Genomic DNA, 24,563 nt, shown 5'->3' with positions numbered 1-24,563 from the left:
GCAAAGAAGAATGGGTGTGGCTCCTGTGCTCACAGCCAGAACTTTGTAGCTGAGATGATGGTGTTAAGTATGATATTTTGTGCTGAGATCATGCAGAGCCAAGAATAAAACAATAAATAAATTAGAATAAGTGCAAATACATTTGTACGATTGTACAAACAACAAGGTCATTTAAAACTTTGACGCGTTGTTTAATATTAGCAATGACCAAAATAACAGCATATTGATATGTGACAAAAATGAAGGAAAAGATGAGAAAAAGATGAGAACTTAGACTAAACTTCTTTGGAGTCATCACACTGAGAAAGGACGCTTCAGGGCCAGCATACATGGGCGAAATCATTAAGCATTCAGTAAATTAACAGATATTGTATTAAGGTTGTACCATACGGCATATGCAAAAAGATTGCAATAAACCTCCACTTCTTCTATTTGCACAGAGTTTTTCTGCTGTCTATAGTCTTGCCCTCTTCTTTCTCTCTGAACGTTTAGCTGGCAGCATGCCCGCTGACACTGAGTGTACATCGCATCGATTTTTACTCTACTGTCGAGGTAATCGTTTAAACAACAGAGCCTCCGCTCCACACAAAGGCCTTCAGTGATTTAATGATTTAAAGATTTTTCTTTCTGTGACCTCTGTGTCCAAGCGTGTTGGTCGATACCAATAAAATTTGCTTGTGCATGCGTGCTTGCATGCTTGCTTGCATGCTTGCTTGCATGCTGTGGCCTTTGTATGCATGCACTCAAGTGTGCTACTTGCATGTCAGCGTAAATCTTTAGCCAGCAGAGTGTATGGTTCCACAGTAGCAGCTGTATAGCCCCGATATGAGGTTGTAAAGCATTCAAGGCTTCAAGGAAAAATTACAACTATATTTACAGGACATGTAATAATGGAGCTAGTATGAATAATGCAGCCTGAAAAGCTTTTATCCAAACAGTACTCCTGTCCTTCTACGATTCTGGTCATTCTTTTTTGATTATTCAAGAGACATTTCAGTTTTATAATAAAAATCACCACACAAACAGCGCCTGCACTATAATAATGCGCCTAAGATGGGTACAAAGAGACATAATCAAGGTCCAGGCAAATATATTTGCAATGGTGGTGGAAAAGAAAATATCTTAAGAGCAGTTATGCACCTGTTGGCATGACAACCACCAAAACACATGATCATCAACATGTCCTTGATCATTCGGCTTATGGTTACCCATTGTGTAGATTGCAGTACACAACAATTTGAACATAAGTTCAGGTCATCGGTCGATCACAAAGGAAAAGCTACACCCTCTCTAATCTACACCTACAGCCCTTTATGAATTACCAATTAACCTGACACGAATGGCTTTTGGAGGAAGCTGGAGTAATCTCTATTAACAGGCTACAAGTGCTCTGGGAGAATGTGCAAATCCCACATAGAAAGACCACAGCCGATGAGGGCCAATCAGAAGGCCGGAACCTTCTTGCTTTGGGGTCACAGTGCAACATGCTTAACAAAGCAAAGGTGCAGTCATCACTACTAATCTGATGTGAGAATCTCTTCAACTCATGCATCTGTGGGCTGGACAGCACCTTGGCATCCAAGCTAGCAAGCATTAGCTTATGATGCCACCCTTTCTTCCAAATACTGGAAAAAAATAAATAAATAAACAATCTAAATTGCGGGTTTTAAATTCTCTACAGCAGGCACATTGTACTGGCAGTAAAACAGAGACATAAAAATGGCAGAATAGAGGAAAAAGAGACCGGTCAAACAGCAATAACAATAGTTGTAGTTGCGATTACAGATTGAAAAGAGTCTCAAAAGGAGAGAGAATGATAGATGGACAGCACTGGGGACTGTGTCTCCAGTGCTTATCTTAAAGTTGCTCTCCAGCCTTCACTCTGAAGCACTGCTGCTAATAGATTCACACCATGGGTGGCATACAGGGCAGTGAAGTAGCTTTGCAGAGCAGCGTGCGCCACATGGCTACATTTATCTCAGTTAAAGCTTGAATAGATGATCTTCAAACTTCTTGTATCACTTGTAATTCCATCCCAACAATAAATGGTTTTAACCAGTTATTAAATATGTAGCTTTAAACGGCTTGTTTGAAGAACCCATGGAAAACTCTTTTGCTTCACTAACAGAAGTACTGCTAGTATAAAAACAAATTCACCGTTCACTGCAACTACATTTTTAGACAACTAAATGTAAAATTCTCAATTCTCAGTGTTAATTGGAACATTATATTTAGTACAGAGCTGTTTAAGTCCTATATTTGTACACACTGTTGCATAGACTGCAGTTATAATAACTTACGTGCTTTAACGTGTCACTATGGCAGTTAAATAGCATCTTGACGATTTGGTCTGGCTTATGCCGATAAAGTCCCTCATTAAAAAAGGCCAACTTTAGAGTAGAAATACATAAGTCTACAGCCTGTTACAAAAACATTTCTCATTTTAACTACATAATGTTCTTATTTATGACAAATATGGGGTAGTGGTGGTCGTGGAGGGACCACAGGTAACTTGAGTTGTGTGAATCAAGCTTGGTTAGCAATCCCATTATATCAGCTGATAGCAGATGAAGGTAATGACAGCCTACATCAGTTGATAGTCCAGCTGCTATAAGCCACTTTACAACTCCTCCTTAAACAGTGTAATGGCAAGCAGGTGTTCCACACACATATGAAAGGTGTGGAAAATACAAATGACTGCAAATAGAAATAAATCCTCTTTTCGCTATATTGCTCCTCAATGAAATGCAAATGTGACAAGTAAAAATTGCTCTCATTTACACAAACAGATGTGCACTGTTTAGGAGAACCTGTGGGGTGATCGTGGCTCAAGAGTTGGCAGTTCGCCTTGTAATCGGAAGGTTGCCGGTTCGAGCCCCGGCTCGGACAGTCTCGGTCGTTGTGTCCTTGGTCAGGACACTTCACCTACTGGTGTTGGCCAGAAGGGCCGACGGCGCGATATGGCAGCCTCGCTTCTGTCAGTCTGCCCCAGTGGCTACAACTGTAGCTTGCCTCCACCTGTGTGTGAATGGGTGGATGACTGGGTGTGTAAAGTGCTTTGGGGTCCCTAGGGGACTGTACAAATACAGGCCATTTACCATTTGCACCTTGCTTACCAGGGTAGCTACTATTAGCTGACATTGCTTGCTAATGATGGCACAACTCCCAGGGAGATTTCTTGCTCCCACAACAGCCAAATACTACAAATCCTGCAGGTAAGAGCGAAGCATACAGTGCCCCATGAACCTTATACAATACATAGTACAAATAAAAACAAGGGAGTGTGGGTGTCTGCACCTCGATTATTGTAATTAGAACTAATGAACACTAATGAACCCAAATTACCTTTGCGTGGGTGCCTATTTCTCAGATTGTCGTGGCTCACTGTGCTGAGCAGGTGTGCTCTCTCTGAAGGGATTAGGGCTCGCAGTATATTCGTGACACACACATATACACACACTCCAACTGTCCACTAGCATCCTACTGTGTCTGCATCTGCTCTGAAGCATTAAAGCTGGTTTTTTGTTTTTGTCTTTTTGAACTGATGCTGATAACTACAAAAACACTCAAACACTCAGAAACAACGACGCTCCATTTAGAGGAGGCTGGATGCGTTATACAAGTAACACCGCACATGACAAATTGCTCTGTATAATCTGGAGTAAAATCATGTCAGGATAATGAGGATTTATCTTCTGATGTGAAACGATAACAGTGCTACGGCTTCATAAAGTTAAATTAAGCAAGAAATAATTCAACAAATCAGGCCAGTCATGCCTGATGCTTCAGCGTATAGCTTAATACTGTTTGTATTTCTCCTCTTATAGTTCAATCTCCAGTTCTAATTTTTAAAGTTTTCTGGTGGCTCTTCCCTGTTTCTCTGGCTTTGATAGCAACATAACATAACATAACAACATAACATAACAACAACCCGGCAGACCGATCTGAGTTGCTCCCATGGCTCTCTGCACAACTGGGAAGTGAAACAAGACCCACGAGCATTTCATGTAGCTGTGGGCCTTTCTGAAGAAGACAGCACAAACTGATAACAAAACAGACTTTCTAATGTACCTACTGCTGACTCTATGATAAAGAGGCACACAAATAATGTCACTTTTCACTCATTAAAAATAAATTATGTACCTTCTTGTAGCTTCTGAGAGGATAATGTCATAGTTAGCTATAATATGTAATTTTGCTGTGGGAAACATTATTTGTGTCTGCTCTGGTACAGACACAGAAAACATCTCATTTTCAGTCTTGTCCTTATACTTGATCATTTCATTGGATTTTTGTCTGTTAAGTCTCTTAAAACTAAACTATGGACTGTTCAAGCATAAAAAAGGTATCTAATTCAAGGTATGACTCAGTGTTGTATCTATATATAGCAGACAACTTAGCAAGTCCTTAAGAAATAGCAAACAAATTGAGTAAAGACCACACACAGGACCTGAGAGATGTATTTTTCAGTTCATCCACTGTTCGCCAAGGCCAAAGCCTTCAGTAATAGTAATAAATCACACAGCAATAGTACATTCATGTAGTTGTAAAAAACATGACAATATATTAAGTAATCCAAAGTATTCAGAATACGTTACTCTCATTGAGTAGCTTAACGGAATACGTTACAAAATACATTTAGCACCATGTATTCTGTAATCTGTAGTGGAATACATTTTAAACGTAACCTTTCCAACACTGACCTCCTCAGAGCCTAGACTTCAATACTTTGTAACAGGCTGCAAGAAGAACAGAACAAAAGTCAGCAAACATCCAAACAAAAGCTTTGAATCTCAATCAAGCAGACTGGAGAACTATTCCTGAAGACTGCTTCGAGAAATTACAAGAAAGTTTGCCTAAGAGAGTCCAGAAGAATAAAGGCGATCATTCCAAATATTTTCTTTCAAGTGCATTAGAATCAAGAATTTTGCAGAATACTATAAAACCAAACAACTCAACAGATTTTCAAGTTCTAAACGTTAAAAGAGAGAAATCTATTAAATAAAATGAATAATATTGACAAAAAGATATGAGGAAAACAATGCAATATTACAGATTAAATGAATTTAACTCCATTGGTTTAAGTGTAAAATTACAGCTAGATGTTTACCTCGATGACAATCTGGCTTTAATTTGAAGAACAAGGATCTAAGTGAGGATAATGTTCACAAACACATGCTGGGGCAAATTAATCATGACAGGAACAAATTAAATTTCTGAGGACTCCAAAAAGAGAAAAAAAAAAAGAAAGAGATACAATTGTGGATGTTCATCAGGTTTGAGCTGTACCGATCAACACACTGTGAACACATGAAGGAAACCATCTCCAGACTCCTAACAGAGTGACGAATAGTCTGAGGGATCACAAAAAAACATGGACTACAGCAAAGCAGCTAAGCTCCTCTCTCCTAATGGCTAATGTGAATATTTAGTGAATTTAACAATCATGCTGTGTATGTGTGGGGTGGTGCAAGGAGCTGCCCTTCACATGAACAAGCCTGCAGGCTGTTGGAGCAATGTTTTGTGTGTATGCTGCACTCAGCTCTCTGACTGACAGTAAACTCGTGGCACTCAAGTAGAAAGAAAAGAAAGGGTTAGTGCCTTGGGTATTCATTATGATTTTCCTATTGAGCCTTCTCCCCCTTTATTTACCATAAAGTCTCACTGAGATAAAAATATATATATATATTTTTTTTTTTCAAGAGAGACCTGACCAAGGTATCACTCATATAAACTTGCATTTTAAAAGAAGACATATACGGCATGATGAAAATATATCCACAGCAAAAATTAACACAGAGACCACTAAAGAGAAAAAACATCCACTAGCTCCCTTCACCAAATTCTGTGAGCCCCTTAAATTCCTCACTGGATGTGCAGACCTGTGAAACACTAAACAAACGAGAAAAACCTTTAGCAGCAACAACTTGGAGTGATACTTTCTTTATAACTTCATCAGCTTTGCACATCGTTTGGGAGAGATTTTGGTGCATTCTTCTTTACAGCATAACTTTGGTTCACTGATGTTTGGGGTTATTTGTTTATGAGCAGCTCTCTGAAGGTTTCAACCACAGTATTTCAATCAATGTAAGATCTTTGGCCAGGCAATTGAAACACCTTTAATCTTTTCTTTTTAAGCCCTTTTGTTGTAGATTTGCTGTAGATTGTGTTGTTGCGTACAATAAATAAAACATACATGGTAAACTTAATGACAGCAATGTACCCAGGCAGGTGCTGTGGTTGCAAAAAAAAAAGCCCAAATCATCATCCCTCCACCGCCATGCTTGATAGTTGATATGAGGTGTTTGTATCGATATGCTGTGATTGGTTTACAGCAAACGTGTACGCATTATGATCAAACATCACTTTGGTCTCATATTCTTAAACGACATTGTTCGAGAAGTCTTGTGGTTTGTTCAGATGCATCTTTGCAAGTCTAACCCATGATGTCATTTTCTTTTCAGAGAGAAGAGCCTTTCCCCTGGGAACCTTTTTTAAAAAGCCATACTCGTCTTTTTGTCTTTTTACTGTCATGAACTGTAACATTGAACATTTTTATGCTAACTCAGGCCTGTATAGCCTGTGAATCTTATCCTAATCTAGTGCTCAGAACATTAAATTCTGTATCGTTCATGGACAATCGACAAGATTTCTGTTGGAAGAATCTTTGACATTTTGACATTTGACAGTCCAAACCTTTGTTCTTCTTCAACAGAGCGTCTTGTGAACTTTGCATAGATACAACACCCACTTCCCCTTGAGATTCATTTCACAGATAAATGGTACGATGGGGCCTAGATGTCAGGACATCTCCTGTACCAGAGATGTGCTGACATTTTCCTTTAGAATTTACTGGTATCATTTGGAGTTAATTCGTCTATTACTGATAACACAGGAACATTACTTCCAAACCAAACTTTCTGCTGCATTTAGAGCTCCCACTTGTTACTGTAATCTAATCATCAATTGATTCTAGAGGCTGATAAACCTCAAAAGAACAGGCTGACCGCTTTCCTAACAGTACGTGTCAGGGTGACATCAGGGTGATGTAGCCCCAAAATTTAGCTCGAAAACCTGATGCAGCAAATAGAAGCTGATGGCTGAGACCAGTAACAACCAGCTGGCTAAAAGTGAATGTGACAGACGAGACAGGGGACCCCTGAAAGTTAGGGTTATCCATGGTTGGTTTGGGCATTTGTTGTTAGTATCCAAGGTTTCATATCCCCAACCGAGAGCTATTTAAATGCAGGCATAATGACGGTGAGCGGCTGTTTGGACAGAAGCTAAGCTCTGTGTCTCTTTCTCTCTAGGGACTCCTCTTCCTTCCGCTGCTAATGAAGCCATTTGCACACCAACACAGACACACACCTGTATGAGTGCGAGTGCATGCTGAGGTCACACCGGTAGCCCCGCACATCCATCCACACACACACACACACACACACACACACATCAGGTGTAAGTGGATCAGACCTGCCAGATGGCTGTGGAACCATTCCTCTGCCTGATGTGAAAGACACTCGCTTTTTTAAATGGCCATCTCCTGCTTTTAACTCTACCCCGTGTTAATCAAAGGAAAATCATGCACCTACAAGGCACGGTGGGGAGTGGCACCAAATGGGGCAAGAAATGGCTGGAAAATCACAGTGGGAACTGAGACAGGCTGCCACTTCAAAGGGAGAGATAAAGGTTTTGTAATCTGCACCCCTATGCTCTTCAACTTTGTCCCCTCCCTTCATTTGGTGTTACATTGGTCATCCTCAGCTCTCCTATCATCATCACCGTCGCCTTCATCTGATCCCCGGTCTGAGCATGAGCAAGTATCGGAGATTTTATGGCGTAACTTTGAAGACGGCTTTGAAAACTAATGTAATCAAATGCAATTTTTTTACCAGACACAAATGATATCTTTGTGCTTTTCTGCTTTGTTTACATGAAAAGAAACAATTTAGAAGTAGACAGGAGCTGATGTTCAGAGATACAGCCGACTGCCAGTACGTGGGAGGAAAGTCAATGAATAATGAAACGACCTCCTAAGTCTCAGTAACATATAATAAAGCTATTTATCATGTCTCGTACCCGCCGGCTGGTCACGAAGGCAGCATGTCATTAAAAATGAGCAGATGTCCCTACCTCAGGAGGAGCTTACGTTTGCAAGGCAGAGATAATCCAGCTAAGCATCCTGTGGAATTCTGTTTTTATGTGTGAGAGCACATGCTTACACATACATCTGAGTGCTAGACCAACCCAAATGTAACACAGGGTGCCAAATATAAGGCCTGGGGGGGCAGAATTAGGACAACCAAAGAGTCCAGTCCGGCCCACTTGATGCTTTGAAAAATGTGAAAGAAGGCATCAATTTTTGGACCTTTAACTGTGTTTTACAACCTTTCTTAATGTTTTAGACATTGCCCACAGTCAATCACACCAATTTTACTACCGGTAATTGATAAATAAGCAGAAATCTTTGCATTGTTGCACTTACTGTAGAAATATCTAGAAATATACATAGAAATAAAAAAAGAAATGAAAAAAGAAAAAAGAAACAACCTTTCCTCCAAAAAAACGAGGACATTTTTCATGAATTACCAAAAACTTTCTATTTTTGGGAGTCTGGGCAACGAGCTAACAGAATGATTTCTTTAATTTTACACATTTATTTCTTACAATTTAAGCCAGATATTAATTATGCTGACAGACTTCTTCCAGCAGCATTACTTTATCATGTAGAAAAAACTGAGACCTACTGCTGAAACTATACGTCTTTTTCTTTTATCCAGACAGCTCTCATTAAATGTGTAGTTAAAATTTGTTACACTAACAAAAGGGGAGTTTCACTGGTCTGGCCAACTTGAGCTCAAAGTGGGCTATATGTGACCCACATTGTTAATAACTTAGCTCTAACATCTCCATTTCTCCAAGCTCCTTGCAGATGTTTGGCCGTCACTCTTGGAGTAAAAGTCCCTCTGACTGCTCTGACTCCTGGTGAAGAGCTTCCCTCCACCTGAGGGTTAGGGTAATTTGACAGCAAGCCTAGCCACTGTATCATCCATATATCCATCCCTCCATTCTCTTCCACTTATCCTTGTCATTGCCTCATGGGGGGGGGGGGGGGGGGGGGGGCTATCCCAGGTACAATAGGGCGAGAGACATTGCCCATATCATCCTTGCTTGTGAATGAGATGATACACAGACCACTTTGCGTAGCATAAATGAAACAACATTCTTTCAGAACCTGAATAGAAATGAGGTGCAACTGACAAGCAGGCGAGTTTGATCTTACCCTGATGTTATCGAAGGATGCTTTGTTGGTGACGTCGTACAGAAGCAGCAGAGCTGAGGAGAGAAAATAAAAACGTCACATTTGAAATTGGATCGAACTTCATGTCACAAAATTACAAGTGATCAGATTATTTAGCGTGTTTGGTGGCAACAAACAGTTCACGACATCCAGAAAGTATTTTCTTACACCTCTTTCCCACCACTGTGGCGCCAATTCATTGACACTTTCATGATCTAACTCACACTTTGAGAACTCAGCATGATGCAGGCCTTGTTTTTCATGGACATAAATGCAGTTTCTAGATTAAGTGCTGCCACAGTGCGGGTGAAAAAGAGGTGATCGGGACAGTTTACTGGCAGTGGTGCCAATTTTTGTCTGCTTTCACAAAGTTATTGATTCACCACAATAATCAATACAGACACTGTAATCACCATTAGTGCTGCTTGGAGTGATCACTGAGCATTTTCATATTAACTGTGGCTCACAGTGATGAGGTATTTCATGATCAACAAGAGCACTCAGTGTTAGGGTGCCTGGGTCGTCAGCCCCGTGTTGTGTTTTTGGTTCTTTGATTTTGTTTATTTCATTATATTCTAGCTTTGTCTTATGGGTTATAGGATTATTCTTAGTTTAGGTTCTCTGTGTGGGTTTTGTTTGAGTTTTAGTGTTCTGGTTTTCTGTCTGTGATCCATAGTTGCTGTCTCCCCTGTCTGCTGTATCCCTGTGTCAAGTCTGCGTCTCTGTGTTATGTTTCCTGTTTTACTTTGAAAGTCTGTGTCTCATGTTATTGTATCAGGTTTTGCTTCCTTTGTCTCTTTAGCACTGATTTGTCCCAGCTGTGTTTCCCTCCTGTTTCCCATTCCCCGATTGCTCCCTCTGTGTATTTAAGTTTCTCTGTGTCACTGTCGCGATCTACCCTCATTCATGCTGTGTGTTCTGTCTGCCTGACTGCCCAAGTTTATTCTTTGTATTTCGGAAGGTTGTTATTTTGATCTGTTTTTGGAGTTTACGTTTTATCTGTACTTTGGATCTTCCATTTTACCATTTCTGCCTGCACACAGCCTAAACATGACACTCAGAACTCCCTCTGAAGGGCAAGGGTTACACTACAATTCAGAGGTTTTTATGAAGTTTTTATAAAACATGCTGACTTATACTTTTTTATAGATCATTTATGCTGATGTCAAAAAATTGTGTATTTTATCATCGTTGCCTATGTGATTGGAGCAGAATCGGCTTCTATGAGACATTAAATCTTGAAAACTTATATAGTCATGCATCTATTTGATGGCAATGATGACGAGGTTTTACCGACACGCAGCTGTTTTTTTTTTTTTTAATATATCCTCTTCTAAATGTCAAGGCAGACTACAGATTACAGATGGCTGTACAGAAAATGAGCATTGCTTTAGCCATGCATGCTTTCCAGAACTTTGCAAAGTCTAATTAGATTTTACTCACAAAAGGTCAACGTAGATGCATGTGGGAAATTTTGCACCATAATTACATAGGAGAATACACCATAAATATTATACATCTCATATCCCCCAACAAATTGAACCTAACTGTATTACAAGACACGTGAACTTGTGGTGTTCAGTGAAGTATTTTTCCATCTAACTAAAAAGTGATTTTTCTGGTATTTTAATGCTCCATAAAACTCTCTGGATTTCGCTGGATGAAAAACGTAAAATAAAATGCCCCCCACTGTTACGTGAGCAAAGTGCTGATCTCTTTCATTTACCACGGTATTAGCATTATATCTGACAACATAATTGCGCGCGTGAATTCTAATTACCTCCAACTGCATTGTTCGGCTGTGGAGCATAATATCACCTCAGGTGTTACTGGAGGGTGTGCATTATAAAGCTCGAGACAGAAAGAAAAACTCATTACACCTGCGAGGGCAATTCTAACTCATTTTCACAGCTTGAACAACCTTCTCTTTTAAGAATTAGTGTAAGCTATTTACCTCCCCAGCACCTCCTCTCCTCCTACTGCATGTAATCCCTCCAGCCATCTTCTCCACTACTTACATCTCACTCCATCCTCATTCTGCCACTTTATTCCATGCACACCTTAAAGTATGTCTCCTGTTTACTCTCCTTACTCATCCCCCGATCCCGGCACTCCAGAGTCAAGGCTGCATTTTTGCCTATTTTGGATTAAATCCTTTGTTTGTTCATTTCAGCCAGACAAGTGCGTGAAGGGTGTTTAATGAGTTGTAATCACCGTCAGCTCCAGCCAAACTGAAAAAGCACAGTGAGGGGGAGAGGGAAGCATGAAGAAAAAAGATAGGAAGGACAGAGCGAGAGAGCGAGAGATGATCTGCCACCACAAGTTAATTTCCTCTCCCGTTGCTCCTGTTGTTTATAAGATACTAGAAGAAGACGAGAGTAAACCACAAGGAGTTGCTTTCCTTCACCCTCCCTAATCCAATTACATCTTGCCAAAAGCAAGACAGATGAAGTTGGAGAACTTTCTCACAGAAGCTGAGAAGCAGAGTTTAGTTATCACAGGTTGCAAAATAATAGGCAGAAGAATGAACTCTGCAAAAAAAAAAAAGAGAAATACTGCTGGTTTTAGGTGTTGGTGTATGATTATGGCATATTAATGTGTGCAAAACGTTTGAAAGTGTGCCTCAGTCTCTATGTGGGTACTCAGATTTATCTGCAATCACAGAGTGAATCACAGATTCAAATGCTCAAGTGTACTGAGGTTTGCACAGGGTCAAAAACGCAAGTACAATTTGCACATGTGTGACAGAATATGCAAATATAATCAGTCAGAAAAATGATTGTGAATAGCCTCAGTGCCCTCAGGCAGCCCTTCCGTCGGCTGTCTTTGGGTCTGACAATGCATAAGCAGTGGATTACACCAGCGGTCCCCAACCTTTTTTTTTTTTCACGGACCGGCCTTTAAGGTGTCGCGGATAAATACAACAAAATAAAACTAGTACCGCTACTGAAAAATAGAAGAGTTATTCATAACACAGGTGGAAAGACCCAGGAAAACCGAGTAAATGATAAAAACGATAACAAAATAACGCTGAAAACCGATAAAAACCCTGAAAACCACACATTTCACACCTGAGCCTCATCTCTCGCGGCCCGGTACCAAACGACTCACGGACCGGTACCGGTCCGAGGCCCGGGAGTTGGGGACCGCTGGATTACACTATTCACTATAGCTGCAAGTCAGGATTGCTAACGTACAACTACTGGTACAAGTAAGAAGATGTTGTGGGGTGGTATAGATTAGGGTAAAGCGTTGCCTGTTTCTCTTTGAGAAAATAATCAGTTTTAAAGTTAGTGTGTAAAATATTGGCCACTACATGACAATAGATTACAGTGAACTGAGTTCTGCTTTCTTACCCCTCCCAGTTCAAGAGCATATGTTGGCTGCTGTAAGACAAAATATTTAAGTCAGTCAAGGAAGATCAAAACCATCAAATGTACCCATAATTGCTGTTGTGTTTCTGCTACTGTCTGGACAGCAGTTTTTCCCTATGTGTCGAAGTCCACTGTTGACTGTTTACCTCAGTTGTCAATGCTGTGTGAGAAGTGTCCACATCTCTTTGCTCTGAAAGAAGACGTAAAATTGCTCTCCCCCTGTTTAAATGTGTAGCATACATTTATTTTCTATCTCCATTTCAACTACTTTTTCTTGTAATGGTGTAAATGTGCATGTTTTTCATGGTTTAGAAAAGTACATTAGCGACTGTCATTTATAACCTCTCACCGGTCTATGTGTGTGTCCAGTAGTTAAAGTACATGAAACGTCTTTTGAGCTCTCTGATGTGTGGCACTAAAATGTGAGAAAAAAAGCCCTCATGTTCAGACTTTGTACTGAAAGCAGAAAAAGGCATTTTGTCACAAATGAGGGAGTTTGAGACTTCCCCTTAATTGCTGTGACATTTGTTTGGGCAGAAAGCTGAAGGTAAAAGTGTGTTTTATATGCAGGCAACACACCGTGGCATCACTCATTCCACAGCTCAGTGAAAACAAGGATCCTCACTCATATCATATCAGTTTCAGACAGCCAATCCACCAAGACACCTTTCATCTTTGGATATGACCCCAGCACAAACTACTATCAGTATTACACACAACATGAATGACTTTGTGAGCCACTACCACCTTGACAATCCAAGTGCGTGCATGAAAGTTTGAGCATGAAGAGATGGATAGTGAAGTGATCCATAAAGAGTACTGCCATCCATCATCTCTCAGATGATCATCTGTGCCTGCTCTCCTTCCTTTGAATATACAGATCGTATGCATATAAATGCAAATAGGAGCAGGTCAGAAATGTGCTGTTGAGCATCGTGACTGCTGAATGTTAAATTTGCAAAATACACCTTAATATCTTACTTTACCTGAAACTGTAACATTTTATAATCATGATTATTTAATTAAACTTTGGTCTTTTTTTACAGTTAAACAATGAGATTATAATAAAGGATAATTAACATGTGCATGTGACATTTTTTTTTAGCTAAGCTATAATACATATCATATTATTATGATATTGTCTTTTTTCGTGTGTTTTTCCCACTAACATCTTCGGTATGATCAGACGTAACCAAACTTGCCCATTCTTGGCCCTTGAAAGCGTATGATATCATCATGCTGTCAAGCAACTACATACGAATGTGCTAAAATGACCCTTTTATGCACCTATAGTAACCACCACAGTAATTTAGCCAATTTTAAACATACCGTATTTTCCGCATTATAAGGCGCACTTAAAATCCTTTAATTTTCTCAAATATTGACAGTGCGCTTTATAATCCGGTGCACCTTATGTATGAATTCTGGTTGTGCTTACTGACTTCGAACCGATTTTATGTAGTACACGGCGCTCAAAAATCTGTCAAAAAATGCTTTAGTACGACTTTGGTAAGCTACAAAGCCGCACCGTTTGATGGATTGTCGGAGCATTACGGCTACCATAGTCAGGAGCCTCGCGGAGTAATCTGGGTCCAAAACTCCGTTTCAGGTCCCAAAGTCAAACGAACAGTGCGGGATCACTGACAGTTAAAAACTGTCTAAACTCTTTCATCTTTAATAAAATGATCAGCGCTGATGCTTTACCAGTTATAACAATTAGGTTTAACATCCAGGCATCCATGAAAACAGAATTTATTAAATTTAACGGAAGTTAGCAGGAAGTTAGCTCGCTAGTTTCCACTTAAACATGACATAGCATGTTCTGACTGAGAGATTTGTGGAAAAATTCAAATGTACAGCTCTGCTATCACTTCCGACATAAATGAAGACAGAAAACTAAACAGCAGTGACGTTTGTAGGGTTACTGACGTTGGGCTAGCTGGTATATAATGATGTGCTACGTGATCGCTAACATAAACATAGTGAAACTGGAGGATGAACGATAACTTTTTCCACTCAATAAAAGTTAACGTGAGGGTTCCTGATGGTTAGGGACAAATGCAATCGCATGGCAGGATGCGGCAAACGGACCAAACTTCAGTCAGGAGAACAACTGAGATAATCCATCCACAATACGAGGTTAGTCATTAATATACTGCAACAACATGGGAATAGAGCAGCTGGGAGAGAATACAGCATTAATGAATCAATGGTACAGAAGTGGAGGAAGCAAGAAGAATGAGTTGATTAAAGTTTGACTTATCTGACTGTTCTGTTTCGCTTAATGCACCTTATAATCCGGTGCGCCTTATGGTCTAAAATATACGGTAGTCATTTTTGAGCACTTCATACTGTGATGTTTGCAGCATGTTTGTGAGGTATTGAGCAAAACATAACGCAAGTAAATATTCAACCATAATGAAAGTTAAATTATGAATAACTAACGAGCTATTCCCTTATTCACGAGGGTTCACACGAGCAGGTTATTCCATGTTTTGATTCGTTAGATTTGTGCACCAGATGCCCTTCCTGAAGAAACCCCAAAGACTGAAATGGACATATTTAACTGATTATTTCAGTTCCTGTCCATACTTCTGAGAACAGGATAACACAGCACCACAACAAATGACATTAAATTGGCTTCACTATGTGCTTTACTGCCTTTTTACTGTTATGGTTTATATTTGCAATGAAAAAAACACATAGTACACCAAATTATCTGCTGTGCCTATACGCTCGGTTATCCAGTAAAAGGCCCATTAATGTGAAATTATTCTGAAAGGTCAAAAACACTAGACTGATGTGGAAGGAGGTGGTAAAGAGCTCTACACCTGTATATTAAATTAAAGGTAACTGATTAATCATCAGACTGTCTGTTTTCAAAAACACTAGGAATTCATACACAGCTTCTTTTTTTTATAGTAGACTTCTAAAACGCATAACAGACAGCTGGTGTTTAGAGTACAGTTGAATCAATAATATCTACAAACAGCATTAAAATGCTGATCCATATGTTTATGTACCCAGTGAAAAAGCGCTCACTTTCCATGCTGTATTAAAATACTTATATTGTTTATTGTTGGTTTTAATTCATTTATTTAAACAGTTAAGTTTAACATGTCTGATCAGGAAAAAAAAAACCCTGTGAATGATTTACTTCAAGCGGCCCACGCTCAGTGTTCTGTGGTGAGGATGTTCTCAGCAGGTATCACGAATGGCGGCAACCAGTCAGCTGACAGTTAATGAAAACATCAGAGCACTTGTGCAGATCAGCGCTATCTTGACACATCGACCAGACATGTGAAGAGTAACCCCCTACATTCTTCCCTAAAATATTGTGCATTTGGTGACACAGAAACAGTATTATTTCAAAACTCTACTCATAGCTCAGGGCACTTTTCTCTGTCATTACCACAGTTAGAAATGTATTCTGGGATACCTGATTGCCCGGACACTGTGTCAGTCTACTATCTGGGATTGATCTGTCTTGGCTTGCTGTTTGCAGTAAAAAACTGTCTGGGCAGTGACAGTTTTACAGTTACTTTTGCTGTTGTTAAATATTGTTAAGCTATTGCTTAGCTTTTTGCAGGGAAAAAACTGCCTTGGCTTTTAAGTTGTGCTGTGTCACTGAATAGTATGCTGTGTCAGTTCAATTGTGTTTATATAGTGCCAAATCACAACAACAGTTTTCTCAAGGTGGTGTATAGTTTATGGTCAAGACTCTATAATAATAGAGACGAAACCCCAACAATAAAAACATTCCCTGTGACCAAGCCCTTAGCAACAGAGGGAATGATAAACTCCCCTTTAACAGGAAGAAACCTTTCTAGAACCAGGCTCAGAGAGGGGTGGCCATCTGCATCAATACTATTGAACTATGACGTTGTTTTGTCCAAAATATCGTTATCGCAAAATCGCAAGATTTTTTGAGGCTATATCGCCCACTTCTACTAATAAATATCCCTACATTTAATGTATATGAGTACCTGAACAATACTCAAAAAAATCAAAAAGTGTGGAACGTAGTTCTGGTCGCCATCTTAGAAGACTACATACTGAAGCATGTTTATTTTTATATTTAGTGTACAAATCTGTGGATCTGGTAAACATACAGTATATACAGGCATGAGAATTACAACTCAAATCAGGCCTTAAAAGAAAAGTTTCAAAGGTGACTTTACAAATTGCACTAATTTATGTGCCATAACATTTTCATGAGCTTACAAAGTAGAGTCACAATCCATCGGAACCTCTACACCATGCAAAGGACCCCTGCTAATAAAAAGCCTTTGTCTATATGACATTTCTCACCGATGAGAAATATTTTCATTTCATCCCTTCAGGCAAGTTTTTGTCCTGCCATTGATGTTACTGTATGTCAAAATGAAAGGGAGAATGTGACATTGCTACACAGTCCCCTCCTTCCATGACTTTCACTATTCCTCCGACAGCTATAGCACCACTTACCATCTCTACCTCTTTGCCTGCCTAAGCACAGAATAGTCCTCATTCTATGGCATCCATTATAAAAAGAAGTGGCTCTATCACCATGAAGAGCGATTAATGATTCCTCTCTAGGAAGCACCCACAAATAGCTGACACCTGTCTTTTCAGGAGACTGTAAAAATATAAGCAGGTAGAGTAAGAAGTAATGACACTAGCTCAATAATGAATTCAGTGGAGAGTACAAGCAGATTTTGAGCTTCATCATAACTCTCTACAAACCCCCCCAAAAAAGCCAAAAAAATAAATTTTATGGTGACCTTGCATATAAATTATAATATTTAAAATACACAAGTAGATATAAGATATGTGCTTATGAGAAAGAAATATATAGATTTTGATGATGAATTGCACAGCTTGCTGCTTTCCCAGAACAGAGCAATGTCATTAATGTTTTGCTTCCAATCACCCTTTCCTGCTTTTTCATGCAAACCCTTTTCATCCCCTTTCTTTGTTCCTGCCCATCTTTCTCACTCCATCTTTTCTTTTCTACCTTTCTCCTCATTGCCACAGATGTTGTCTTGATCAGCGTTCTCCCTGCTGCTGTCCCTCCTTCCGATCTTAGTTGGATTATGTGTCGCCCCCACAAGCTGCTGCAGCAGACTGAGGTCTATGGTTGCTCATTAGTGACAAGAATAGTGGCCCAGTAAGATGGAATAGAAGGAATAAAAAATGATGCGGGCAAGACCGGATGAGGCCGAGCAGAGCAGCAACATTATTGGGTAATGAGACTGATTTAATCTGAAATAGATGTAGCCTCTATAGGTTCTACAACTGTTCTTTGTCACTAATATTATCTTGCAGATGCTTGTAGCAAAGTTGATGACATTCTGATGAAGAGGCAGGTGAAACAAACAGCCAAACATTATCTATTGTTATTCTTCTTATTAATGCTTTCCGCATAGCAGTAAAATAGCACCTTTTGAGAAACTAGCTAATCAGTTTGGCTATGGAGTGCGGCTTTTTGGAAACAGGTACCTGTTAGTGTGAAGAAGAAAGTTTTCACAGGTCTGCATAAAAAACCACAGGGAGTGCAGAATTATTAGGCAAATGAGTATTTTGTCCACATCATCCTCTTCATGCATGTTGTCTTACTCCAAGCTGTATAGGCTCGAAAGCCTACTACCAATTAAGCATATTAGGTGATGTGCATCTCTGTAATGAGAAGGGGTGTGGTCTAATGACATCAACACCCTATATCAGGTGTGCATAATTATTAGGCAACGTCCTTTCCTTTGGCAAAATGGGTCAAAAGAAGGACTTGACAGGCACAGAAAAGTCAAAAATAGTGAGATATCTTGCAGAGGGATGCAGCACTCTCAAAATTGCAAAGCTTCTGAAGCGTGATCATCGAACAATCAAGCGTTTCATTCAAAATAGTCAACAGGGTCGCAAGAAGCGTGTGGAAAAACCAAGGAGCAAAATAACTGCCCATGAACTGAGAAAAGTCAAGCGTGCAGCTGCCAAGATGCCACTTGCCACCAGTTTGGCCATATTTCAGAGCTGCAACATCACTGGAGTGCCCAAAAGCACAAGGTGTGCAATACTCAGAGACATGGCCAAGGTAAGAAAGGCTGAAAGACGACCACCACTGAACAAGACACACAAGCTGAAACGTCAAGACTGGGCCAAGAAATATCTCAAGACTGGTTTTTCTAAGGTTTTATGGACTGATGAAATGAGAGTGAGTCTTGATGGGCCAGATGGATGGGCCCGTGGCTGGATTGGTAAAGGGCAGAGAGCTCCAGTCCGACTCAGACGCCAGCAAGGTGGAGGTGGAGTACTGGTTTGGGCTGGTATCATCAAAGATGAGCTTGTGGGGCCTTTTCGGGTTGAGGATGGAGTCAAGCTCAACTCCCAGTCCTACTGCCAGTTTCTGGAAGACACCTTCTTCAAGCAGTGGTACAGGAAGAAGTCTGCATCCTTCAAGAAAAACATGATTTTCATGCAGGACAATGCTCCATCACACGCGTCCAAGTACTCCACAGCGTGGCTGGCAAGAAAGGGTATAAAAGAAGAAAAACTAATGACATGGCCTCCTTGTTCACCTGATCTGAACCCCATTGAGAACCTGTGGTCCATCATCAAATGTGAGATTTACAAGGAGGGAAAACAGCACACCTCTCTGAACAGTGTCTGGGAGGCTGTGGTTGCTGCTGCACGCAATGTTGATGGTGAACAGATCAAAACACTGACAGAATCCATGGATGGCAGGCTTTTGAGTGTCCTTTCAAAGAAAGGTGGCTATATTGGTCGCTGATTTGTTTTTGTTTTGTTTTTGAATGTCAGAAATGTATATTTGTGAATGTGGAGATGTTATATTGGTTTCACTGGTAAAAATCAATAATTGAAATGGGTATATATTTGTTTTTTGTTAAGTTGCCTAATAATTATGCACAGTAATAGTCACCTGCACACACAGATATCCCCCTAAAATAGCTCAAACTAAAAACAAACTAAAAACTACTTCCAAAAACATTCAGCTTTGATATTAATGAGTTTTTTGGGTTCATTGAGAACATGGTTGTTGTTCAATAATAAAATTATTCCTCAAAAATACAACTTGCCTAATAATTCTGCACTCCCTGTAGGTACTCCATGATTCTAATGTTAGAACCACATTTAGCAGCAGTAACTAATGTTTTTTATTCATCACCAGGAAAGAATACTGGCCAACTCTTCTTTACATAATTAGTTTGTACACATTCGTTTGTGCACAGCTCTTAGGATACCACCCCAATTGTCAGAAACTCATATCACATCGACGCCTGGACTTTGACTAGACCATTGCAGCTCCAGATAGGAACTGGTACAAATTTAGCAATTCCGATTCCACCATCGATTAGATTCCTAATCGATTCTCATTGGCTCTGCTTGGGGAGTCACCACCATCGCTAAACAGCATACCAATGGCATTGCATTCATGCAAAAAAAGTAATGTATTGCACATACTACACAGAAGACTTTTCTTAACAGTAATGCATTATGTCACTTAATTACTCCTAGGAGAAAGTAATCAATTCTACTTGTTGCATTACTTTCACATATCTCCATAAAATAATCTGAAACACATTGTCTCATAATTACCATTTAAAAATATAAATCTGAGGCTACAATCCCACACACCAACACAAATCCCTAACTCGGACGTCGGCAACCTTTAACATCAAGAGTCATTTAAAGACAGACGGGCTGATGTAATTGTGAGAGAACAGACTAATAATTATTGTATTCACAGAATTAAATAGGGCTACGGTTAACCCTAATTCTAACCAGTAACTCAGGAGCCACATGCAGCTATTTAGCAGCTGAAGAGCCAAATGCTCTGCGCTATGCTAATGAGGACACACATATGATTTTTCTCTTAGTATTTAGGTATGAACATAAAGCACAGCACACAGCACAGATATAAAAAACCAGCACAAAGAGACTTTAAAGCTATCCCCACAGTGATTCTACTTTAGAAACATGGACAGGCAGAAATGCAGATTGCGGCCTAACTGCTCAGTCATTTGTTATTGGTTGAAGTTCAGGATCTGCCTACTGGGTTGTAGTCAGCATTCACTTAGCTAACATCACTCTGGCTTCTTGGCTAGCGCTAGCATGCTATCTGTGCAGGTGCTTGCAAAGAGCCAAAGTTGTGTTAGCAGTATAATGCAGTTGTTTCTGTCCTGGATGGAGTTTGTACTCTACCATCACACTATAGAAATGTCCATAGCCAAGCTGCAGACTGCACCACTATTTACCTCCTCCGGCACATGAACAGAAATCAGCTGATTATACTGCTAGTGGAAGTGGTACTGATAAGCAGAATCATTAAGCTAGCAGACTAACAGTTCAAGGAATTGAACTACTGGGATTCAGGTCTCTAATTGCAGCACCTTCATTCTTTTCTTCTCAGTCATTCTGCTGTAGATTTGCTCCTGTGATCTAGTGACCCTTCTACGCTTAGGATTGGGTTGTGTTATAGCCACGTGCTAAAAAAAAAAAAAAAGGCTGATTTTCAAAAAAACCAAAAGATATTACACTTCAAAGGCAAATACATTTTGAGGTTACATTTTTTCTGTTCAAATATTTTCATTTCGTGGGTCATAAATAGAGAAAATATACTTTAAAAGGGGTGAATATTAAACCCCGAACACAAAATGTCTTGCCAATGACCTAGTGGATATTAGGAGCTTAATTTTCTCCATGAGTACCAGTCATGATGTTGACAAGCAAGCCAGACATTGGTTTTTCCACCTCCTGCAGTATGTGCACATCACGCCTCTCCTTTTTGCATCCCACTTGGGAGTTAAGTCTCAAAACCCTCTAAAGTAGACCAATTAACTGAGACACTTATGCATTAAACAGCGATTTGCCTGTCACTTTTATGACTCCATTCAATTAATTATCACAGCATCCCTTTAAAGAATAATTAGTTCATCTCAAATAAGACCTCTGCTAGAAATACCAACAGCCTTTTGGGGCATCAGAATTCGAGAATAATCTGTTGAATAGCTGAAAATATATAGAAAAGGGAGAGGGGGGAGTTCCCAAACATTTGTATTTACAGTCATATCGGGGGAAAAAACAAAACAAAACTGGCACACGTGATATGCACATTGGGTTGATAAATGTAATAAAAGCAATTTACTTATTGATTGAGCTCAGTCAACAGAGACTTTAATAATACAATTTGAGTAACTGTAATGATGAGGGGTGACAGTGGCCCATAAGGTTTTGTGCCACTTAGAATGTTCTAGCATTGATTTTCTCTTTTTCAATATAAGTGAAATGCCTATGAGCTTTTTGAATGATTTTGTTCAGTGGATTGTGCTGGGTGATGTTCCACACAGCAATACTGAGTGATAGCAGGTCCTTGCTGGTCACTGGTATCAGTTGTTTTATGTTTGTTGACTTCCTGTCCAACTTAAATACTTGAGTTATTAAGCGTACTCAAACTTCTACAAAGTGCAACTGACTTTGAATGCCTTGCTTTTTCAGTTTAAAAAAAAAACTGGTTGTACCTCCACTTCTTCGTATTATAAGTAGTAACATCAACAGACCCCAACGTTAACACCATCTACATTTACTTCCATAGTGTTGTCTTTTTTCTGTCATATTACGATGCATGTTGGTTTTGTTTTATACCTCTGTTAACACAAAAATCAATTCACATTGTCTCCAAAAACACACAAGACTGAAGTTTATGCAACTTAGAGGACAATAGTAATGTTAATGGTAATGATTTAATCATTTTCAAGACTTGTGACATTGGATTTAAGACCTTGGATGACACTGAAAGACTGAAAAGATTATTGCATTTTAGACAGAAACCTATGTGAATAGCAGCAATAATGATGGAGTGGAGCATTTCACTGAGATGTGCCATAACCCCGCTTCCTTACACCATGGGTAACAAAAGCAATGAAGGCCATTATAAGGAAATGAAGCAGCCAAAGCACCTCATTCAGAACAATACTGCCTGAACAACCCTTTCAATCATAAAGCACCCATTGGAGGCATCATCTCTAATGCAGCCATTACCTGTTCCTCTAAATCTATTAACTCAATTATTCTGTTTCACTGAGTTCATCGTGTTACTTCTATATGTGAGATATAAAAATGGGAAAGACTTTGGAAGAGTTTCATTTCGGGCTGAAAGGTCTCCCATTTGCTGACGTGGTATTTTGTTACAAAGTGACTGAGTACACCCAGTTAAAGGTAGTGATGGTGTTGTGTTTTAGTTGTGTTCGCTAAAGATGCCAGTTGCATTCAGTAACAGCATGCTAAGTGGCTAAAATGAAACCAGTCACTTCAAAATCGTGAGCTCCACTCTTCTTTTATTCTACTGTTTTAATTGTTTTGCGCCTGTGTTCAGATGCAATGAGGCGTTTTGTCATGCAGGAAATCTTCTGAGGAAAGTGCTACAGTGTTTCATTATAGTCTTTTACTCACACTGCTTTCTGCTTTGACGTTAATTGATTTTTGTCAGCTGCCTTTTGTGATGAAAGCTGGTTGTTTGCAATGTTAAATGGTTCTGACCGCTTTGCTCCTCTAGACATCTTGGTTTCCATTCTTGATTTGAGAAATTAATTTGTCTTTCCAAGCATCTTTCAATATATCACCCTGTCATGCTTGCATCAGCCCCCCCACACCACCCTGGTAGTATTTTATGTCTCAATATCTCCCTTTCCTTGCCTTCCTCCTCTTGTTTCTTGTCTCAACCACCAAGTCTGCTTTTCTTCTTTTTTTTTCTTTTTTAGTACCCTGTGGTTTCGCTCCATGCTGCGGAAATGACAAACTGTCAGTTCCACTGGGGGAGAAGGGGGTGAAAAAAAAGAGTCTGCGGCTGGTTTCTGGACCCAGCTGGACCTTCACGTCACCCTCTACACCAGATGGGCCTGGCAGATTGCACTGGGCTCACTCCAACCACCAGCTCATTTGTACTGATTGTCTGAATTTCTTTGCTCTCTGTTCATGGACACAATAAAAAGTGAGAGTGGGGCCAGAATTAAATAAGACAAACATCGATAGTTGTCTAGAGGGCATAGTAGTACTCTGAGACATGCTTCATTCCCCTCCAACAACTACTGAGCTGTCTTGGGCAAGTCATTGGTCACATTTAAAAACTAAAAAACTTTAAACTGTCTCCCAAAAAAATGTACAAAACTTTTCGCTGCTTCTTCTAAAGGTCCTCACAAACACTGAGTCCAAATAGCATTTAGGTAAAGTCATTAGCAAAGGGGCAACTTCTCCCAACTGTGAGTTATTGCTTAAATTAAACCAAAAATGAGTTAACGCAAATTAATCCGCATTGAAATTAAAACTTTTAATGCAGTTAACGCAGTTAGCGCATGCAGTTAAAATCAAGTAATCAGGATCAAGTAATTGCGATTAATCGCGATTAATTACAGACAACTGTGAATTTAATTAGTTTTGTTTTGTTTTTCATTTATTGACAGCACTATTAAATACAAATATAAAGTGCAACTGCCTGCTTTGTATGACTGGTTTCCATCTTTGCAGTCAAGTTTTCGTTGTTATCTTATTATACCAAGTGTGCCTTGTAAAGTATCACAAGGTTGGTTATGTGTCAGTCACCAACAAATACAAGCAGGAGGGGAGATGAGTTATGACTCATTGTGTGTTGTGTAGCGACACAACCAGCAGTGTGAAGTCTGTTGTCTGATCTGGCAAGCCGTGACATTTTCATGTAGACACTTTTCAGCATACTACCTTATGTGCACAATACAGCAGATGGCGGTGGAGCAGATCAGTGACAGAGAGCACGGGCTATAGTGAAGAGCTCCAAAGACATCGAATCAGTAACCAGTAATGAGCTTGACAGAGAGCATATGCACTCAGCTAATCATCCATGTAGAGATAAAAGAAAATAATAA

General features: G+C 39.7%; 1 protein-coding gene across 2 annotated transcripts in view; it reads right to left on the bottom strand.

Annotated features, from left to right (window-relative positions):
* rab26 (RAB26, member RAS oncogene family) overlaps positions 1-24,563 on the bottom strand; it is a 114,110-nt gene that overhangs the window by 32,230 nt on the left and 57,317 nt on the right. For both annotated transcript variants that reach the window (XM_024803516.2, XM_076887246.1), the window contains exon 5: positions 9,284-9,336. In XM_024803516.2, the coding sequence (XP_024659284.1) occupies positions 9,284-9,336 (53 nt within the window). The remainder of the gene's footprint in view (positions 1-9,283; positions 9,337-24,563) is intronic.

This window comes from Maylandia zebra, linkage group LG8 (genome assembly GCF_041146795.1).
Source record: "Maylandia zebra isolate NMK-2024a linkage group LG8, Mzebra_GT3a, whole genome shotgun sequence".
Classification (NCBI taxonomy): Eukaryota; Metazoa; Chordata; class Actinopteri; order Cichliformes; family Cichlidae; genus Maylandia; species Maylandia zebra.
The sequence above is the reverse complement of the archived record's forward strand: the minus strand, read 5'-3'. Positions and strand labels throughout refer to the sequence as shown.